The sequence below is a fragment of the Antechinus flavipes genome, chromosome 4 (genome assembly GCF_016432865.1).
Source record: "Antechinus flavipes isolate AdamAnt ecotype Samford, QLD, Australia chromosome 4, AdamAnt_v2, whole genome shotgun sequence".
Classification (NCBI taxonomy): Eukaryota; Metazoa; Chordata; class Mammalia; order Dasyuromorphia; family Dasyuridae; genus Antechinus; species Antechinus flavipes.
The window spans coordinates 144539231-144560497 of record NC_067401.1 but is presented as its reverse complement, the minus strand read 5'-3'; the positions used below and the strand labels follow the sequence as shown (position 1 = coordinate 144560497).

The following is a 21267-nucleotide window of genomic DNA, read 5'->3' as shown; positions in this document are numbered from 1 at the left end:
GGTTAGAAGCAAAATATAGACTTTTGAGGAGGGACAGGATAAGAAACAAGAAAATGGGTTGCAGGGATACGCAGTAATCATATATGTGAATGTGATTAGGAAAAGCTCACCCTTAAAATGGAAGCAGATAACAGAATAGACTAGAAAACAGAATCCAACAGCATGTTATTTACAAGAGATATACTTGAAACAGAAAGATATACACAATTAAAATGAAGAATATTCATTCTTTAGAACAGAATAAAATATGCTGCTGAACCAAAAAAAGGCAAGGTAATAATTATGACTTCAGACAAAGCAAAAGCAAAAATAGACCTAGTTAAAAAGGATAATCAGGGAAGCCACATTTCTATAAAAAATGCCACAGACAATGAATTAATATCAAAAAGTTTTACAGTTTCTCTGATAAAGGCTTTATTTCTCAATATATACTGAATACAAAACTAAATCAGGTTTATAAAAAATAAAAGCCATTCCCTAACTGATAAATGGTCCAAGGTATAAACAAATTTATATCAAAAAGAAGGAATCAAAGCTGCTTATGATCATAGGAAAAAATTTTCCAGATCACTATTGATTAGAGAATGGCAAATACAAATAATTGTGAAGTATCAGCTCACCTATCAGAAATGACAAATGCTAGAGGGGATAAAGGAAAAATAGTACACTAATGAATTGTTAGTGGAGTAGTAAATTGGTCCTGCCATTCTGGACAACAATTTGAAACCATGCCTAAAAGGCTATTAAATTGTGCATAATCTTTGACCCAGTAATACCAATATTACGGCTATATTACAAAGAGATAAAAGAAGAAGGAAAAGAACACTTATGTGCAAAAATATTTATAGCAACTCTTTTTGTTTTGGTGAAGAAATTAAGGGGATACCCATCAGTTGGAGCATGGTTGAATAAGTTGTAGCATTTATTGTTATGGATTACTATTATGCTATGAGAAAGGCAGCACATGAGATTCAGAAAAACATGCTAAGTGCAAAGTGAAGTGAGAAGAACCAGATCATTGTGCATAGAAACAGCAACATTGTAATGATGATCAACTATGAGAGACTTGACTACTCTGATAATACAGTCATCCAAGACAGTCCAAAGGACTCTTGATGAAAAAATGTTTTCTACCTTCAGAGAGATAACTAATGAACTCAAACAGAAGTATAATTTTTTTTATTTTTCTCGTTTAAATGAGACTAATATGGAAATGTTTTGCATGATTTCACATGTATAAGTGATACTGTATTGCTTGCCTTATCAGTGGATGGGTAGGAGAGGTGGGAGAAAAGGAAAGAATGTGGAACTCAAAATTAAAAAAAGAATGTTAAAAATTAAATAAGACATTTTTTAAAATAATGAGAATTTTTTATCACATCTGTATCAGCAAAATTGTGAACAACTAGATTAACTAGACTGGCAATTGGCATAATTTTAACACATCTTTGTCATATGCTATATAGTAAATCCATTTTAACTCAGGAATTTTGGTAGCATATGTCTACAAAAATAAATGTTTTTAAAAACTGGGTTATTTGTCCAGTGGCAGAGGCTCTGATGAAAAGTTCTGAGATAGATCCATCCCAAATAGCTACTACTTACCCTTTTAATTTAAAAAAAAATTGCTTCCCATTTCCCTTATTTTTATGTAGGGTCTTTCCCTCACAGATTAATTCTTTTCTTTTCTTTTTAAATAGGTAAAAGAGGTCATTCTTTGCCTCGTTTCTTAACTAGCCTTAATCATTGACTAGATGTTGCCTTCAGAAACTGAGACCTGAAACAGACCTTAGCTTAAAAAGCCAAGGTCTCCTGCTATATCTGGAGCTATCTCTAGTTGTCCTGATTTATATTTTGCCACTGGAAAAGGAGATGGCTTCATCAGAGAGAAGGAAGCTAGTGACTTTGCACAACCCTCCTTGATTTAAATCCAATTTACTTTCAAGTCATGGCATCACCTTCCTGATGTCATGACCCTCTTCAAGAATGAAAGACAAATAACAACCTTCATATTATGTATCTCTTGGTCATTTCTATCCAGACAAATAAAAATAAAATTTATTTGTGAATAGGGCAATTCAATCATGATGGATCTGAACTAGAAGAATAAGGAAGGAGCCATCCAAAAGAATTTACATTCACATTTGCTTCTCAGTTAGATTTGATAGGTGTCAGTCTCTCAGTATCAATAATAATCTGTACCAAAATGTGTATTTTTTTCCATTCTCATCAGAGCTCTCCCCTGTTTTGATAACTTAAGCATAGAATAGGAACCATTATGGTTAATAGCATTGTTTTCTCATTTTAAATTATATTACATCAAATTCAATCCAAAGAGACTCAAAGCACCTTCTGTTTAAAAAAATCTCCTCCAACTTTTATCATCTGAAATTCCACCACGAAGGATTCATTCCTTAGTTATAACAAATCTTTTCATATATATATACACACACATATATGCATATATACATACATATATATGTGTATGTGTGTATATATATATATATATATGTATATATATATATATATACACACTTATTGGACAGATGACATAGTAAGCTACTGTCATGGGAAATCTCAATATGAATTAGTTTCTAAAGTTATTTTCATTCTGCCAGGTGAGATTCAGATACTAAAGGAATGGGAGTTTTAATGAAGTACAGAAAAAAAAAAGGAAGAAAGTAATTATGGATTGTGAGGCAGGCTGGGGATAGCAGCACTTGGGCAGACAGGTTCAGGAAAGAAGGACATAGAAAGAGATAGCTGTGAAGATATCAAACTCTTAAAGATTTTTCAAAGAGATGACTCAGATTCTATTGAGCTAAAGATCAGACTTGTAGCTAATATTAATATAACTTTAAGCATATATCAACTGTTGAGCTTCCAATTTTGGTCCTGTTTAGAAGTATTTTTCTCTTTTTAAAATGTTCTGGAATAAAAGATTGGCAAGTTACCAAAAAAAAAAAAAGATGCTCAGAAAGTAGAACACATTTCTCCTACCTAATGCTGTCATTTAATATTTCAAGATTCTTCACAAGGCTACAAAATGGATTTGGGTTTATGATTATCTTACTGAATATATATTATTAATATTTAATCTGAAATAGCCTTACATGCATGAACATGAATAGCATCATACCCCCATCTAGCTCAGTATTTAGTTTAAGAGTGATGAAAAAAAAAAGGAAGTATCATGGAAGGGCCTCATTGGTTCAGTATCCAAACTTAAGAATGAACACTTTCAAAAGAAAAAAAGCATGTGCTATGTGTGACCATATGATATGTTCCCAGTCACTGAGAATTAAGGGTAATGCAAATTCAAACATCACTAAGGTTTCATCCCACAACCCACAAATTTGCAAAGATGACCAAACAGTGAGAAGAGTCAATGTTGGAGGAGATATGAAAAGATACACACATTAAGATACAGTTAGTAAAGCTATGAATTGATCTACATATTCTGGAAATAATACTGAAATTATGTGAGAAAAATGGCTGAACCAGACATTGCCTTTGACACAGAGATCTCACTATTGGGCACATACCCCATTGAGATGAAAGGGAGTATAGAGAGTATGTGAGTCCTTATAATAGGAAGCAAAATTGATGACCATTGGCTGAGAAATGGTCAAGTAAATTGTGATATGGAAATGTAGCAGAATAATATTATGCAATAAGAAATAACTGCTAGAAGAAACTGGAAACTGGATGCCCATCCCAGTTGGAGAATAGTTGAATAAGTTATGGTATATTATGCTATGGAATATTATTGTTCTATGAGAAATTTTCAGCAGGATGATTTCACAGAGGCCTGGAGAGATTTACATGAACTGATGCTAAGTGAAATGAGCAAAACCAGGAGATCATTGTTCATGGCGACAAGATTATGTGAAGATCACTTCTGATGGACATGGCTCTCTTCAACAATGAGGTGTTTCAGACTAGTTCCAATGAACTTGTGGTGGAGAGGGCCATCTACACCCAGAGAGAGGACTGTGGGAACTGTGTGGATCACAACATTGCATTCTCATTCTTTTTGTTGTTGTTGACTTGCATTTTATTTTCTTCATCAATTTCTTTTCTGGTTTGATTTGATTTTTCTTGTGCAGCAAGATAATTATATAAATATGTATGCATATATTGGATTTAACATATATTTCCACTATGTTTAACATATATTGGACTACTTGCCATCTAGGGAAGGGGGTGGGAGAAGGGAGGGAAACTGCAATACAAGGTTTTGCAAGGGTTAATGTTGCAGAATTATCTATGCATGTTTTGAAAAATAAAAAGTTGTGATTAAAAAAAGAAATAATTGCCAGGAGGAATTCAAAGAGGAAACAAAAAGATTTGTATAAACTGATGCAGGATGAATTAAGCAGAACCTAAAGAATGTGACTGATAATGACTATAACAAATATATATGAAAATTTCATTATAAGGAAACCAAATACTGAGAACCAAGAGAAATTATGATGATCCTAAACAACAAATAATAACACTTATCTCTCCTTTCAGCAGAAAAGGATAGACCACCATTAGGGAAGAATATGGTATAGGCTTTGTGATGCTGATACTCCTTCAGGTGTTTTCTTAACTGTTTTTCTTTGTTATGAGGGAGAATTCAAGAAAAAAGAAAAAGAGAGCAGGGATTTAAGGAAAAAATGAGAGATCATCCTACAACATCTAGGTTTCCTATAATAATTCATCATCAGTTATGGATCCATTCTCCATGAATTTTTCTGGACTTTTTTTTGAAAGTGTTACCATTCTCAGAGGCAGCTAATAGTATAGTAGATAGAGCAGTAGAATTGGAGTCAGGAGATCTGAGCTCAAACCTGGCCCCAGACATTGGCTGTGTGACTGGGTAAGTCACTTAAATTCTGTTTGCCTCAATTTCCTCTTCTGTAAAATGTAGATAATAATAGTACCTATCTTACAAGAGTATTGTAAAGATCAAGTGGAATATTTGTTTTAAAACACACTACCACATGGCTAGAAACTGGAAAATGAATGGATGTTCATCATTTGGAAAATGGTTGTGTAAATTGTGGTATATGAATGTTATGGAATATTATTGTTCTGTAAGAAATAACCAGCAGGATGAATACAGAGAGGCTTGGAGAGATTTACATGAACTGATGCTGAGTGAAATGAACAGAACCAGGAGATCATTATACACTTCAACAAAGATACTGTTTGAGGATGTATTCTGATGGAAGTGGATTTCTTCGACAGAAGATCTAATTCAGTTCCAATTGATCAATGATGGACAGAATCGGCTACACCCAGAAAAGAAACACTGGGAAATTAATGTGAACTATTTGCATTTTTGTTCTCCTTCTCAGGTTATTTTTACCTTCTGAATCCAATTCTTCCTGTGCAACAAGAGAACTGTTCGGTTCTGTATTATATTATATATTGTATCTAGGATATACTATAACATATTTAACATATATAAGACTGTCTGCCATCTAGGGAAGGGGGTGAAGGGAGGGAAAGGAAAAGTTGGAACAGAAGTAAGTGCAAGGGATAATGTAAAAAATTACCCATGCTTATGTACTGTCAATAAAAAGTTATCAAAAAAAACCCCACTACCACAGTATTTACTACACTGTGTCACATAGATGTCACATAGTAGATGATATATAGATGATAATAAATGCTTGTTTCCCCACCCCTTCCCTCTCAGCCTAATAAATATATGTATACATATGTAAATACATTACATACAATGTGTATATATGTGTGTGTGTATATACATGTATAATGATTTTAGTACTCTTCTAAAAGTAATACTCTGTACCAAACTTATTTTTCTAGCTTCAAGGAATAACCCTTAGATAGAATCAGCCAGGATTTGTTAATTAAGCCAATTTATCATCCCCTTGGCCCTGTCTTTAATGATTTTATGGATCTCTCAATTTTCATCTTTTCAGGGAAGAGTCTTAATCTTCTTAGTTGATTTTTACAACTAACTCCACTAATCCCTTTAGCTTTCTTTCTGGGGACTTTATCTAGTTTCATTGTATTTCTTAAGGGACAATAGCCAAAAACATACATACTGTCCTAGATGTACCATAGTTTTATATATTTATATGGCCAGGGTTTATAATTTTAGATATTATCAAAGAAAGCCCTGATTTGCTGATCTGAGTACTATCCCCTGTTGGTACATGTACTCTGATCCCTGGCTGGGATGTGCCTTGATGAAAGAAATTACAAAGAAACTCTTAATTGCTTCTTAGTGATTGGTAGCTTTTAGCTTATAGATGGGTCATGGGAGCTTTTTTTTTGGTGGGGGGGGGGGGGCAAGAGGCTATTCCAGAAAAGCACCATCTATAAGACGACTTATAGAAGTGGTTCCTGCATTCTCTTTTGAATTTCTGTTCCAACACCTTCTCTCCCTTGGACTCCTGGCAAGAGGAAGAGATGTCTTTCCTCCCTCCTGACAGTGATCTGTAGCAGGCGCATAATACCTGCCTCAATAGGCCTCGATTTTCTGGCTGCTGCCTTTCTGTTTTCCAATCTGAGCACAGAGCAGAGACTGATTATCCTGAGGAAAGGGTGTTTCCAGCTGTGGTGGCCCTCAAGTGGGTGCCATCTGCCCAGAAGACAGCAGGGTCCATAACAGCATGCTTCTCAGAGAAGAAGAGCATTGCTGTCACAGGAGTGCATTAACAAATATATTAACATGAATTATAGAAGTTTGCTCCCAAAAAACCCAGTTCACTGGGTGTATTTCCCTCTTCCCCTATTGTCCCTTTGTGGAACAACTTGACTCTTGTTTTATATTCATCTGAGATATGAGCAAACCAAGTAACTCATATGGCCCAGTTTTCTAGCTGGTTAAGGTCTGCCTTGCTTTGGTCCTTCAACTATGTTGTTGTTTTTTGTCTTTTGTTCTCCAAAAGAACATCAGGGAGATGAAACCATGACAAATACATGAAATAGATTTAAGTGAGGAAGGGCTGAGCAAGGTCACCTGCCTCTTTCCTTTCCAGAGCCATTTAGGTCCAGTGGCCAGAAAGAGATCAGGACCACTGGAGATGGCCTTGGATGCAATGGGAGACCTTGGCCAAGGTCTTCAACAAATCTCAGTCTGACTGAGATTGCATCCATTTAGCTATTGTAATGCTTCACAGGAATGCAAGAGGATACAACCAGGGACCCTAGATCTTGCTTCAGAACTAACAAAGCAAATCTATGTATCTCTTCTGCAAGCCCCTGTTGCCAATTGGGGTAGAAGGGAAGAGAGTAGAGAAATTCTTTCTCCCTTCTTGCTAAAAGTCCAAGAAGAGAAAAAGTCTTGGAACAAAATTTCAGAAAATAAGGGAAGAGCTGGGCGTTTTTCTTACAGACTACAGAGGGAGGAGATTCCTTCTCTCTCTTTTTTTTTTTAAATAACTTTTTATTGATAGAACCTGTGCCAGGGTAATTTTTTACAGCATTATCCCTTGCCCTCACTTCTGTTCTGATTTTTCCCTTCCCTCCCTCCCCTCTCCCCCAGATGGCAAGCAGTCCTTTATATGTTAAATAGATTACAGTATATCCTAGACACAATATATGTGTGCAGAACCGAACAGTTTTCTTGTTGCGCAGGGAGAATTGGATTCAGAAGGTATAAATAACCCGGGAAGAAAAACAAAAATGTAAGCAGTTTATATTCATTTCCCAGTGTTCTTTCTTTGGGTGTAGCTGCTTCTGTCCATCCTTGATCAATTGAAAATGAATTAGCTCTCTTTATCGAAGAGATCCACTTCCATCAGAATACATCCTCAAACAGTATCGTTGTTGAGGTATATAATGATCTCCTGGTTCTGCTCATTTCACTTAGTATCAGTTCATATAAGTCTCGCCAGTCCTCTCTGTATTCATCCTGCCGGTCATTCCTTACAGAACAATAATATTCCATAATGTTCATATACCACAATTTACTCAACCATTCTCCAATTGATGGGTATCCATTCATTTTCCAGCTTCTAGCCACTACAAACAGGGCTGCCACAAACATTTTTGGCACATACAGGTCCCTTTCCCTTCTTTTAGTATCTCTTTGGGGTATAAGCCCAGTAGAAACACTGCTGGATCAAAGGGTATGCACAGTTTGATAACTTTTTGAGCATAGTTCCAGATTGCTCTCCAGAATGGCTGGATGTGTTCACAATTCCACCAACAATGTATAGTGTCCCTGTTTTCCCACATCCCCTCCAATTCCACATTATCTTTCCCTTTCATTCTAGCCAATCTGACAGGTGTGTAGTGATATCTCAGAGTTGTCTTAATTTGCATTTCTCTGATTAATAATGATTTGGAGCATATTTTCATATGTCTATAAATAGTTTCAATTTCTTCATCTGAGAATTGTCTGTTCATATCCTTTGACCATTTATCAATTGGAGAATGGCTTGATTTCTTATAAATTAGAGTCAATTCTGTATATATTTTGGAAATGAGGCCTTTATCAGAACCTTTGACTGTAAAAATGTTTTCCCAGTTTATTGTTTCCCTTCTAATCTTGTTTGCATTAGTTTTGTTTGTACAAAAACTTTTCAATTTGATATAATCAAAATTTTCTATTTTGTGGTCAATAGTGATCTCTAGTTCTTCTTTGGTCATAAATTCTTCCCTCTTCCACAGGTCTAAGAGGTCAACTATCCTATGCTCTTCCAATTTATTTATAATCTCATTCTTTATGCCTAGGTCATGAACCCATTTTGACCTTATCTTGGGTATATGGTGTTAAGTGTGGGTCAATGCCTAGTTTCTGCCATACTAATTTCCAATTTTCCCAGCAATTTTTGTCAAATAATGCATTCTTATCCCAAAAACTGGGATCTTTGGGTTTGTCAAACACTATATTATGAAAGTTATTGGCTGTTTTGTCCTTTGAACCTAACCTATTCCATTGAGCAACTAGTCTATTTCTTAGCCAATACCAGATAGTTTTAATAACTGCTGCTTTATGATATAATTTTAGATCTGGTACAGCTAGGCCACCTTCACTTGATTTTTTTTCATTAATTCCCTTGAAATTCTTGACCTTTTGTTTTTCCATATGAATTTTGTTGTTATTTTTTCTAGGTCATCAAAGTAGTTTTTTGGGACTCTGATTGGTATAAGCGCTAAATAAATCGATTAGTTTAGGTAGTATTGTCATCTTTATTATATTTGCTTGCCCAATCCAAGAGCATTTAATATTTTTCCAGTTAGTTAGATCAGACTTAATTTGTGTGGAAAGTGTTATGTAGTTTTGTTCATAAAGTTTCTGATTTTCCCTTGGCATATAGATTCCTAAATATTTTATACAATCAGTAGTTACTTTAAATGGAATTTCTCTTTGTAACTCTAAATGTTGGGTTTTGTTAGTGATATATAAGAATGTTGATGACTTTTGTGGGTTTATTTTGTATCCTGTAACTTTGCTAAAGGTGTGGATTGTTTCTAATAACTTTTTAGTAGAATCTCTGGGGTTCTCCAGGTATACCATCATATCATCAGCAAAGAGTGATAATTTGGCTTCCTCATTGCCTATTCTTATTCCTTTAATCTCTTTCTCAACTCTTATTGCCAAAGCTAGCATTTCTAATACAATATTAAATAGTAACGGTGATAGTGGGCAACCTTGTTTCACTCCTGATCTTAATGGGAATGGTTGCAGTTTGTCCCCGTTACATATGATGCTTACTGCTAGTTTTAAATAGATGCTACTGATTATTTTAAGGAAATGTCCATTTATTCCTATACTCTCAAGAGTTTTTAATAGGAATCAATGTTGGATTTATCAATAGATGATGCATCTATTGAGATGATCATATGGTTTTTGTTCATTTGATTATTAATATGGCCAATTATACTGATAGTTTTCCTAATATTGAACCAGCCCTGCATTCCTGATATAAATCCTACTTGATCGTGGTGTATTATCCTGGGGATGATTTTCTGTAGTCTTTTTGCTAATAATATCTTATTTAAGATTTTAGCATCAATATTCATTAGGGAGATTGGTCTACAATTTTCTTTCTCTGTTTTCAACCTACCTGGTTTAGGTATCAGTACCATGTCTGTGTCATAAAAGGAATTTGGTAGGACTCCTTCATTCCCTATTTTTTCAAATAGTTTATAAAGCATTGGGGCTAATTGTTCTTTGAATGTTTGGTAGAATTCACATGTAAATCCATCTGGTCCTGGGGATTTTTTTTTTAGGGAGTTGATTAATAGCTTGTTCTATTTCTTTTTCTGAAATGGGACTATTTAAGCAATTTATTTCCTCCTCTGATAATCTGGGAAGCCTATATTTTTGGAGGTAGTCATCCATTTCTCTTCGGTTATCAAATTTGTTGACATAAAGTTGGGCAAAGTAAACCCTTATTATTTCTTTAATTTCCTCTTCATTGGTGGAAAGTTTTCCCTTTTCATTTTTAAGACTACTAATTTGATTTCCCTCTCTCCTTTTTCTAATCAGATTTATCAAAGTTTTATCAATTTTATTGGTTTTTTCATAAAACCAACTCTTAGTTTTATTAGTTCAATAGTTTTTTTACTTTCTATATTATTTCTCCTTTTAATTTTAGAATTTCAAGTTTAGTAATTGATTGGGGGTTTTTAATTTGATCTTTTTATAGCTTTTTAAGTTGCAGACCCAATTCATTGATCTTCTCTTTCTCTGTTTTATTCAGGTAAGCCTCTAAGAATATAAAATTCCCCCTTATTACCGCTTTGGCTGCATCCCATAAATTTTGGTATGATGTCTCACTGTTGTCATTATCTTGAGTGAAATTATTGTGTCTATAATTTGCTGTTTCACTCAATCATTCTTTAAGATGAGATTATTTAGTTTCCAAATACTTTTTGGTCTAGTTACACCTAACTTTTTGTTGAATGTAGTTTTTATTGCATTAGAGAAGATTCCTTCTCAAGATTCTTGCCCCTGCCTCTACCTTTCAGTAGCCAGTTATCTTTAATGAAACCCACCATTCCCAGGGATATAATTAGGAATTCATGTCTTCTTAGCAAAGGGCCACAGTTTATCCTCAATTCCATAAGAAGTGTCTCAGTTCAGTAAAGCGAGAGTTCCCCTAATCTCCCTTGCTTGCATATATACATATGAGTATTTTCTTTCCCGAAGTGGATCCCTACTACTTTCATTATTTAATAGATTGCTTGGCAATATTCTTTATCCAGAAAAAAATAATCAGTCATCTGGTGACCAGATTTCAGATTCATTTCTCTTCAGCCTTACTTCAGATCCTCGAATGACAAACATGCAGTCTGTTGCAGAAACTATATTCAAAGCCTTTCCAGCATAGTAGAATCAATTTTGAGAACCTAAGGTTGCTTTATATACCTTGATGAGACTTCTGGAGCATTTCAATGAAGAATGAATTTATATAAGGAGAAGATAATTTTGTTTACACTTTCCTTCATGATAAAGCCCAGAATATTGTGGAGGGGAGAGTAGACTAGGAGGAAGGTAAATGAGAAGGGTATAAGGGCAGCTTCCTGGATTACAACAACATATATGTGTCAGGTTCCAGTCTGCAATATATATTATCTCCATCATCCTATAGTTAATTTCCCTCAATATTTAACTTGAATTTATTTACAATGAAAACACTGTCTGACACTTTGCTGTTCAACACAGACCTGTACAAAAGCATCCTAAAGCAATTCTCAATCATCTTGTGGATCCTTTTTTGTATCATTGTTCTTTATACACCCACTCCAGCCTGTGGTTACTACCAATTCATGTTTCAGTGAGAACCAGCTCACTGGGAATAATGATCCATGGCTCTATATATGGCCAAATTTAACACTGTGTAGCAGCAGTTCTTAACTTGGGGTTCATGAATCTCTGTATTTTTTAAAAATCTTTTGATAATGTTTGACAAAATTAGTTTCCTTTATAATCCCATGCATTTTATTTTATATATTTTAAAAGATTCATCTGAGAAAAAGTCTATAAGATTGCCAAAAGGGTCTGACTCGGAAAAATTTTAAGATTCCTAGACCTAGAGGAATTAAAAGTCATGTATATTCCAGATATAAAACTCTTGACATGAAACTTTTTTCAAAGATTTTTTAACATAGATGTATTCAGACATATTGATATCATTTTATCCATATAAATGCCCATACCCCTCAAAGATAATTCAGGCATAAATTTGCCCTTTCAGAATCTATAATATTTTTCCCAAAAAGAGGTAATTATTTAATTATTCTGTAATCTGATCCTTTTTTTATAGATTTTACAAATTATTGACATGAATTACCAGTATAGATTCTCTATCAATAAATTGATATTTTATTTTCAGGCCCCATAAATTTGTTTTTTTGGGGATGTAGTTTCCTTATCTTTGCCTTGCTCAATTCTGTTTTCTTTTATGTAAATTCACACTTAAACTGTGATTTAAGTGGGTATTAAGTACCCAATCCAATACCCTTACCACGTGACATAAGGTCAAATTGTTCTGTTTTACTTTCAAATAATAGGAGGCAAAGAGAGTGTTCCTTGTAGAAAGGAAATCACACTTTGGCCAAAAGTTATCTATCTAAAACTTCAAAGTAGATCAATTGAGATTCCTTAATCATATTTTATACATAACTGAAAGAGTTTAAGGCAACAATATTGAGAACTTCAAAATCCAGGCCTTTGATGGTAAAGACTAGAAAGTGGTTAAAAATAAAGTTGTATAGAGCAGAGAATCTATTCTCTGTTTATCATTCACACTCCTGGAAGTAGCATTTGTGAAAATGGACAATTGGGGGAGTATAGCTGGTCACATGAGACTTGTTTTCCCTTTAGTCTTCTGGAGGAGGATTCGGAGGAGGAGGGAGACTTATGCCGCATCTGTCAGATAGCTGGGGGTTCCCCGACCAACCCGCTGCTGGAGCCCTGCAGCTGCGTGGGAAGCTTGCAGTTTGTTCACCAGGAATGCCTCAAGAAGTGGTTGAAAGTGAAGATTACATCAGGTAGGTATGAGAGAGAGAGAGAGAGAGAGAGCAATCATGTTCTGCAACAACATATGAGAAATACAGAAAGAGCATGTCAGCTTACTGATGGATAGTTGGTTTTGGAAGTAAACTTAGTCTTCCTTGCCATGAAGCACTCAGGGAAATAACGGTAGAGTTCTGTTTTCCTTGCTTAGAAGTCTGACAAGAATACAGTCAGTAGAACATTCCAAATAGATATTCTTTACCAGGTTTATGAGAAAAGTAGGACTTATAAACTGTGCAATATATACATGTAAAAACATGCACAGATCACATTAGTAAAATGTCATAGGTGGTTTGGGGTGGTAATGGGACAGGGTTGGCCAGAATGGATTAAAACAGGAGTCTAGTTGAGGTTAGGATTGAACAGATACAATAAATAGGCCGAGCTAGAAAGGAGAACAAGTGCCAAGAGTTAAGTGGGACTGAAAAAAGCAGACAGGAAGCAGAGCCCTGGGTACCCAGGTCTAAAGGTTTGGGAGGAAAATGAAGAAAGTCGGCAAAAAATAAAAACCCACAAAGCAAACCTGAACATTGATGGTATTGTAAACAGCGTGGGCCTGTGCCAAAGTATGGGTTCATATTTCTACTGAGCATGGGTAGAGGTCCTGAGCCCATTAACAAGCTGACAAATTCTTTCCTTGATTGAGGTAAGGCCTGTGAAGTTAGGGATTACTTCATAGGAAGTAGTGATTAGATGGTAAAGATGTCTCCTGTTTCACACTTCCTCATCAGCTAAAAATACAGATGGGCTTGGGATCCAGGACAGATGACCTCTGATTGGATAAGAATTATGATGTTTTGTTACATATAAATAAGTACATACATATTAAATTAAATTATTCATGCAAAATTCTGAAAACAAAAATCTCAGTATATTTTAAAGTAAATATTTTTTAAATGAACTGAATTTTTTCAGGAGTGAAAAGAGATCTTGGTACAGTAAAAATAACTACTTTGCTAAACAATATTCTTTGACTGAATTCTGAATGAGAAAAATCCCACAATCAGAACTGAACTCTGCTCCTTTGAATTAAATCAAGCAAGGACTTGGCTCAGAAAGGATCTGTGGAAGTAGTTGTAAGAAGAGTGTTAATCTGGTTTACTAAAAGATAATATATGTGCATATATGTAAATTTGTAGTGCTTGTGTTTTATATGTAATATATATGTACATGTAGAATGTCGTGATTATACCATCCAAGGATTGAAAGGGATCTATGTATGTCCGTATCACTTAACAGCTCAGATCCTTGTGAGTCTGTGGAACCATGCCTAAATTCTAACCCTTTTCATGACCTTTTTGGCCATGAAAAGTCAGTCATTCCTTCCTTAGTCCTGTATAAAATTTTTAAAAGGTTTTTTTGGATCTCAAACATAAAATTGTAATAATCACTCTCATTTCAAAGGAGGTTCATAGATCTCATTTCAAGATTAGCATATTTGTATGGAAGGACATGTACATTATTATTTGGTGCTACAATGGAACTTTAAACTTGATTTCATACAAGTGCATACAAAATCGTATCCACAGTCATTGGTAACATATGATTCTTTATCTAAATTCAGGTGCTGAACTAGGGGCAGTGAAGACCTGTGAAATGTGTAAGCAGGGACTGATAGTTGACCTGGATGATTTTAATGTGAATGACTACTACAGAAAGCATCAACAGTCTCGGGTAAGATGTGCTCACTAGTCACTGTCATTCTGTTGTGATCCTGTGGGCTTATGATGTCATTATGGGTAAATGACATATCACCACACACTGAAACCTACCGAACTTCAAGGCTGATAATCTGCTGACTTCCCTGAATTTCAAGAAACTCCCAAAACCTCTTTATGTTTGGAGCCTGAGAATTTTAGTTCATTTTACAACTTTGTACCTTGAAACAAAGACCTATAATTTAGCCTGGAGATAGGAAGCTAGCTTTTCTCTCCTCTCTGTAGGTTAAAATGGGGTAAAGAAGAAGAAGCAATGCTTGCTTGACATATAGAGATTCCAAAAGGATTAGATGGATTGTAGAATGCAATCCAAACTTCTTATAGAAAATGTTAAAAATATAAGATAATCAGTTGGCCAGTTGGTGAACATTCATTAACCATGTGCTAGACACTGTGTTAATGGCAATAGAAGCAAAAGAGATCAGGTTCTAAAAGTAGATAGTTCTTGTTTTGGAAATGAATTGATTCTTTGGGCAATAAGGAACCATTGACTGAATTTACAATTCTGGACTACTTTAATGGCGATTCTGAAGGTTAATTCATCTTCATTATGTGAATGGCTTACTTACAACTTACAGTTAACTCACTAAACTATGAGGCATCTAGCAAGTCAATGAACTCAGTGAACACGAACAATCACCAACGTCGTCATCATTTAACACTAACTTCCCTCACAAAATAATTATGATTAATAGAAATCCAATTTAAGTATTAATTTAGCTTGAATCTAGCTTACAGAGCAGTCATTTCAAATTGTGTATCAGTGACTTCCAATGAAAACTTTTTTTTTTTTTACAAAAGCAATCAAGAGTCAGAATGATGTGTAACTTTGGGAGTTCGTTTTTTTAAATCCTCAGGTCTGTAAGTAAATATTATTACTAGTCTTCCAAATAGTTATTATGACTGAAGTTCATGAAATGTATTAAAATTTACAAAGCACTTTGTCATTTGATCCTTACAGGTCTGTGAAGTAATTACTATAAGCATTATTAACATACCTATTTTCTAGATGAGGAGACTTACACTCAAAAATATTAAATGACTTGTCAATGAACACATAATTAATAAATGTCAGAGATGGGTGTTTAAATCCAAGTCTTCCTGACTGATAACATCCTTTCTACTTTGCCATGTCCATTGGGACTACCTCTTCAAAACAGACTTGAAAAGTTACCATAATGCCAGAGCATTAAACATTAAAATTAAAAATTTAAATCAAGTGAAATTCTTGAGTGACTATCATCTTCTCTCATGAACCTCTGGTTATTATTATGAAGCAAGACAAAAACAGGAAGGCATATGCTCAGATATCTGAGGTTTATCTGACATGGATGCTATCTAGATTAGGAGTTCAAATGGAAGAAGAATTCTCTATAGATAGTAAGGCCTTTCAAGTGCTACAAATGACATTTGATCTGATTGCATTAAATCCTGTACCACTACAGTGCCTCCTAAATAAGATCCATAATTATTCAAACAAAATTTAATCAGACTCACTATTCTAGAGAGGCAGTTGAGTGGCACAGTAGATAGTGCCAGGACTGACGTCAGAAAGACTTATCTTTGTGAATTCAAATCTGACCTCAGACACTGACTAGCTATGTGACCTGGGCAAGTCACTTAATCATGTTTACCTCAGTTTCTTGATGTAAAATGAGCAGAAGGAAATGGCAAACCACTCCATTATCTTTTCTAAGACCCAAATGAGGTCACAAAGTAGGACTTGACTGAAGCAACTAAATAACACCATACCAGAAAAATCAGGTTGATAAAGAATCGGTATTGATCCAAATATGGCATGAAATTAGATAGATAATCCATAGAGCAGATTCCTTAATACATAACTGGCACTGACCACAGATGGATTATGGAACTGGGCCTAGAACTGAGCAGGAAGAGGAAAATAATTGCACTCGAGAAATCCTATGGTTTTCAAGCTCCCTCAGGCTCTCCTGGAAACAAAACTTCCTAGTCCTCATAATGTTCTACAACTTTGCGTTATAGAGTAGCTGAAGAATGAAAGTTAGGGACTACCCAAAAAGCAGGGGAGAGGCCTGAGGAAGTCAAGGGCATGCAACATATTACTCATGAAGAATGGTGTAGAAGAGACATCTGAGGGGTATCTGAATGCCAAAGGAAGTGAGCTGGTTAGGAACTGAGAGTGAGGGAGAGCTCTGACAAAGCTTGTGTTACTGCTGGGAGACTGCCTTTAGTGCCAGGCCTGTCTGTTGGCTTTAGGGGAGAGTGCGGGGAAGTATGGAAAGCAAGAGATTGGAGGGAGGGCCACAAAGTGACCCTTCACAATGAAAAAAGATCCTACACATCAGCAGCCAACATCAGAGTCCCATAACCCCCGCTCCACCAAGAGGTTTGGGATTATGCAGGGGATAGAGGACTGGCCCTTGGAGATTGGAAGACTCAGACACTAACTGTGTGTCCCTGGCCAAGTCTCTTAACTTTACCTGCCTCAGTTTCTTTACATGTAAAATGGGGATAATGAGATAATGCCTATAAAGTGCCTAACATATTAACCTGGTACATAATAGGTGGTTAATAAATGTTTGTTCCCTTCCCTGCACTAGTTGTGGCCACTTAACAGGCCTGGAGCTTCATTTATAGCAACTGAAATAAGACTAATGAAATGAAATTGCCAATTAGCTTCCAGGTTTTGCAGTTTCTACTGGTATAACCTCTCTCACCTGCTACCCTTTTCTTTACTCACATAATCACCTCAGCTCACATCCTCATCACTTTTGCCTAGATGAGCAGCCTCCTAATTGGTCTCCTGCCTCAAATCTTCCCCCACTACAGATGATCTTCCCTATCATTGCCCAAGTAATTTGCCTTAATTACAGACCTGACTATGTCATGTCCCTACTTAATAAACTCCAGTTATTCCCCATTGTCTTCATCATAAAATATAAAATTCTTCTGTTTGTCATTTAAAGTTCTTTAAGCCTGACCCCAACCTATTTTTCCATCATTACACATCATTCTCTTTCCAGTACTCTCTGGTTGGAGCATATTGTCCCCTCTATTCCTCATGCACAGCATCCCATCTCCCATCTCCATGCCTTTGCATCATCTCTCTTCCATGTCTATAATGCAGTCTCCTCATGGAGCCTCTCATTCCCTTCCCAATAGAATCACATACCATTTTATTTATTTATTTTTAGTTTAAAACTTAAATACAAAATAGAAAAAGAAGAAGAGAAAAAGAAACATTGTCATGTACACAGCAGAACATAAGAAAGGATTTAAAATATGAAACAATTTCCATTTCAAGAAAGCCCATATAATAAATACTTGGCATTGTGTTCAAAACTATCCATCTTCTTTTTGCTTCCTTACAGGTTTTCTTTTGTTCTGTCTATGTACTTTTTTCTCTTTATTATTTTTTCCCTTCTTGATTCCTTCCCAGCTCCCCCAGGAAGGCAACAGTTAAACACAGACACATTTATATATACATCCATATATAGAGATATCTATAGTTGTATACATATACACACATATATTCATATACATCCATGTACGGCCTTACTTTCTCTGAAGGTGGATAACATCTTTTTCTTCATATGTCTTAACTTTACCAACTCATTTCGTTCACTTCAGCAATATTCCAACCTTATTCTACATTATTAGTTTAAATAGTCTAAAATAATATTGATTAATGTGACTGACATATAGCATAGTCACAATTTTCTAAAAGAAGCCTTTCTGTTATCCCCAGCTGGTGCCTTCTCTCTCTAATGTTGACAAATCAGTTCAGTACTCTGTGTATAACAAAGGCATTTTTATATTTGTATAAACAAGGTAAGAATCGGACTGTGATGTGCAGTTTATTGATCAACAAGCATTTATTACACTTTTATTGTGTGCCAGGCGTTATCCTAAGTTCCTGGCATGCAAAGAAAAGGGTAAAAACAGTCTCGCATTCAAGCAATTTACTTTCTAATGGGGAGACAATGTATATAAACCATGACACACGAGATAACTGCAGAGCATATGGAAGGTGACCCTAGAGAAGATGACAGCTGAATTGGTTAACACTTGAACTTTTAAAGAGGTCTCATAGCTATGTTCTCCAACCAAGTGGAGTAAAACTGCTCAGTTTATTGTCTTAAAACAATTTATATGTCTAAAAAACATCCTTATGTTCTGCTGTGTACATGGCAATGTTTCTTTTTTCTTTTCTTCTTTTTCTATTTTGTAGACATTTTGTATTTAAATTTTAAACTAAAAAAAAATAAAATAGTATGTGACTCTATTGGGAAGGGAGTGAGAGGCTCCATGAGGAGACTGCATTATAGACATGGAAGAGGAGACCCAAGTTAAAGATAGAGATGGCACAGAGTTAAAAAAATTAATAGGGGTAATAACAATGCTGGCAGAGGAAAGCACAAAATTAGGAACTTATTTGAAGGCATGGGTTTTGGAACCCAGGGCTGAAAAGATTTTAGCAGCAAGTACTGCAAGCTGAGAACTTTGCACTATTCTGCCTAGGGACTATTATTTTCTATAGAAACATATTTACAGGCCTTTGCAATGATGTCAGTCTCTTCAGAGCAAGGATTATTAATTAGGAGTCTGTGGATATAAATCTATGAACTTAGAAGAAAAAATGTATATCTTCCTTTTCACCAGCCTCTTAATTAAAAATTTATATTTCCTATGATTATGAATATAGTGCACAAACCACAGTAGTATCAGGCTCCACCAGATTGCCAAAAGAATGACACAAAGAAGATTAAGTATCTTTTCAACAACAATTTTTTTTTAAGAACAACCACAAAAAGTAAATCTAGAGTCCTGATTCCACTTTTTGTCCTTTTTTAAGCAAAAAACAATCATCTTTGAGCTAAGATCCTTTTTCACAATGTATAACTAGCATTCTTAACTGTGGACAGGTCAAGGACCTCTTAAAGAATTGAGAGAATAAAGACATGGTTATTCCATGGAAGGGTAAAAGTAGTAATAACATTCAAAACTAGGATAAAAGATACAGGAATGCAACCCAAAACTCACCATAGCCAAAGCCTAGCCCTCGGCTCTCACAATTGGACTAAACTTTCTCTTCATTCAGAATCTTCATGCAATCAACCCATCAGCTATATTTGTATTCAAATAATACAATCAGCTTGCCAGGGGAGTCAAGGTAGTAGGTATAATGAAGCTGTCCTATTAGGGCACAGATCTCTCTCCTCACTTAGAACAAAATCTATCTAATCTCTGTGACAGTCACAGGTATGAAACAAGGAGAACTGCCCTATCCCTTTTCAAGGTCCTCGTCCATCATTTGGTCCAATATAGGTGTCTGACAATTTGATGAGTGAAAGTGACAAATAGGTTCTGGGTTCTATGTTCCAAAGTTTTCTGTGGCTAGAAAGCAACCTTGGACATCCTCCTTGGGAATCCTCCTTGTTCTGGAGTGACTGTTTCTTTTCACTAATAAGTGATCCACTTACCTCTGAACTTGTGTACTCAAAGATTAAAAAGACCCAGGCAGAGGGGAAAGTAGGGCTAATGGCGCCTTAGAAATGGGACACCATTGAAGGGGCAGATTCCCATGGGAAGGCTATAACACTGCAGCTTTACTAGTGAGGAGAATCTGTCACAGGCCCTTTCTATATTCAGGGAAATTTTATGCTAACAAGACTTTTACCTGGACCCAGTCTCCAGGGTGAATGGGATGACCGAGTTCCTTTGGTTCTCTGGGCAAAGCATCTTGTACCTGAAATATGGAAGACTGTCATTTTATTAGTGTTTTGCAATAATTCAAGACAATGTCATCAGCAACTAATAAGGTCATAAAGAGAATTGCCTGTAGCATTTTACATGGAATAAATCCAGTTTTAATTTGAATAGTAAACATTATATTTGTGAGGACTAGGAATAAAACATCCATTGAAGTCCATTTCCAGCAATAAGTTAACATTTTTAACTATCTTATTAAATTTTTCTTTTGTCCTTCTATTGCTCTTAGAGGCTCAGGGTGATAGGGTCAATAAAAATATTGTTGGGTTTGCATTGTCTTTCTGATTTCTTTTACAATTTATCCTGTAAAATGGGTATTTTTGTCACTGCTTATAGAGAAAAGGGTAATAAATCTAGAAATTCATTTTCTAAGAGTGTTACTATCTATTAACAGAAATCTGCTTTTCATACAGGATGAAATTCCACACATCCAGCGTACGTATATAACCACATTATTCTGTAATAACAATGTTTAGGCACTTAAATGAATTTATATATTCATAAAAGGTCTTCACTCTGGCAGTGAGCTGTTCTTTTCATTCTTACAAGTTTGGGCTTGACAATGTGGGCTTATGTACTACTGTTTAGCCATTAGGGAAAAGACGGAGCAAGTCAATTTTTCTTCTTCTAAGAATAATTTATCTTATCTTCTTGTGTGCCTTGTCTTGGTGGGTGTGAGCAACATAAAATTGTAATACCTCAGACACAACTTATGTATAAGAGATGCTCAGTGTAAAAAGGGTATTACAAATTCCAAATATTTTTCTCAATTTCTAGGGCTTATTCTTTAAGGATAGC

The 21267-nt window shown here is 35.4% G+C and overlaps 1 protein-coding gene across 6 annotated transcripts in view; it reads left to right on the top strand.

Moving 5' to 3' along the window:
* Positions 1-21267, top strand: part of MARCHF10 (membrane associated ring-CH-type finger 10) — a 196418-nt gene that overhangs the window by 144643 nt on the left and 30508 nt on the right. For all 6 annotated transcript variants that reach the window (XM_051994947.1, XM_051994946.1, XM_051994945.1 and 3 more), the window contains 2 exons: positions 12806-12972; positions 14562-14671. In XM_051994947.1, the coding sequence (XP_051850907.1) occupies positions 12806-12972; positions 14562-14671 (277 nt within the window). The remainder of the gene's footprint in view (positions 1-12805; positions 12973-14561; positions 14672-21267) is intronic.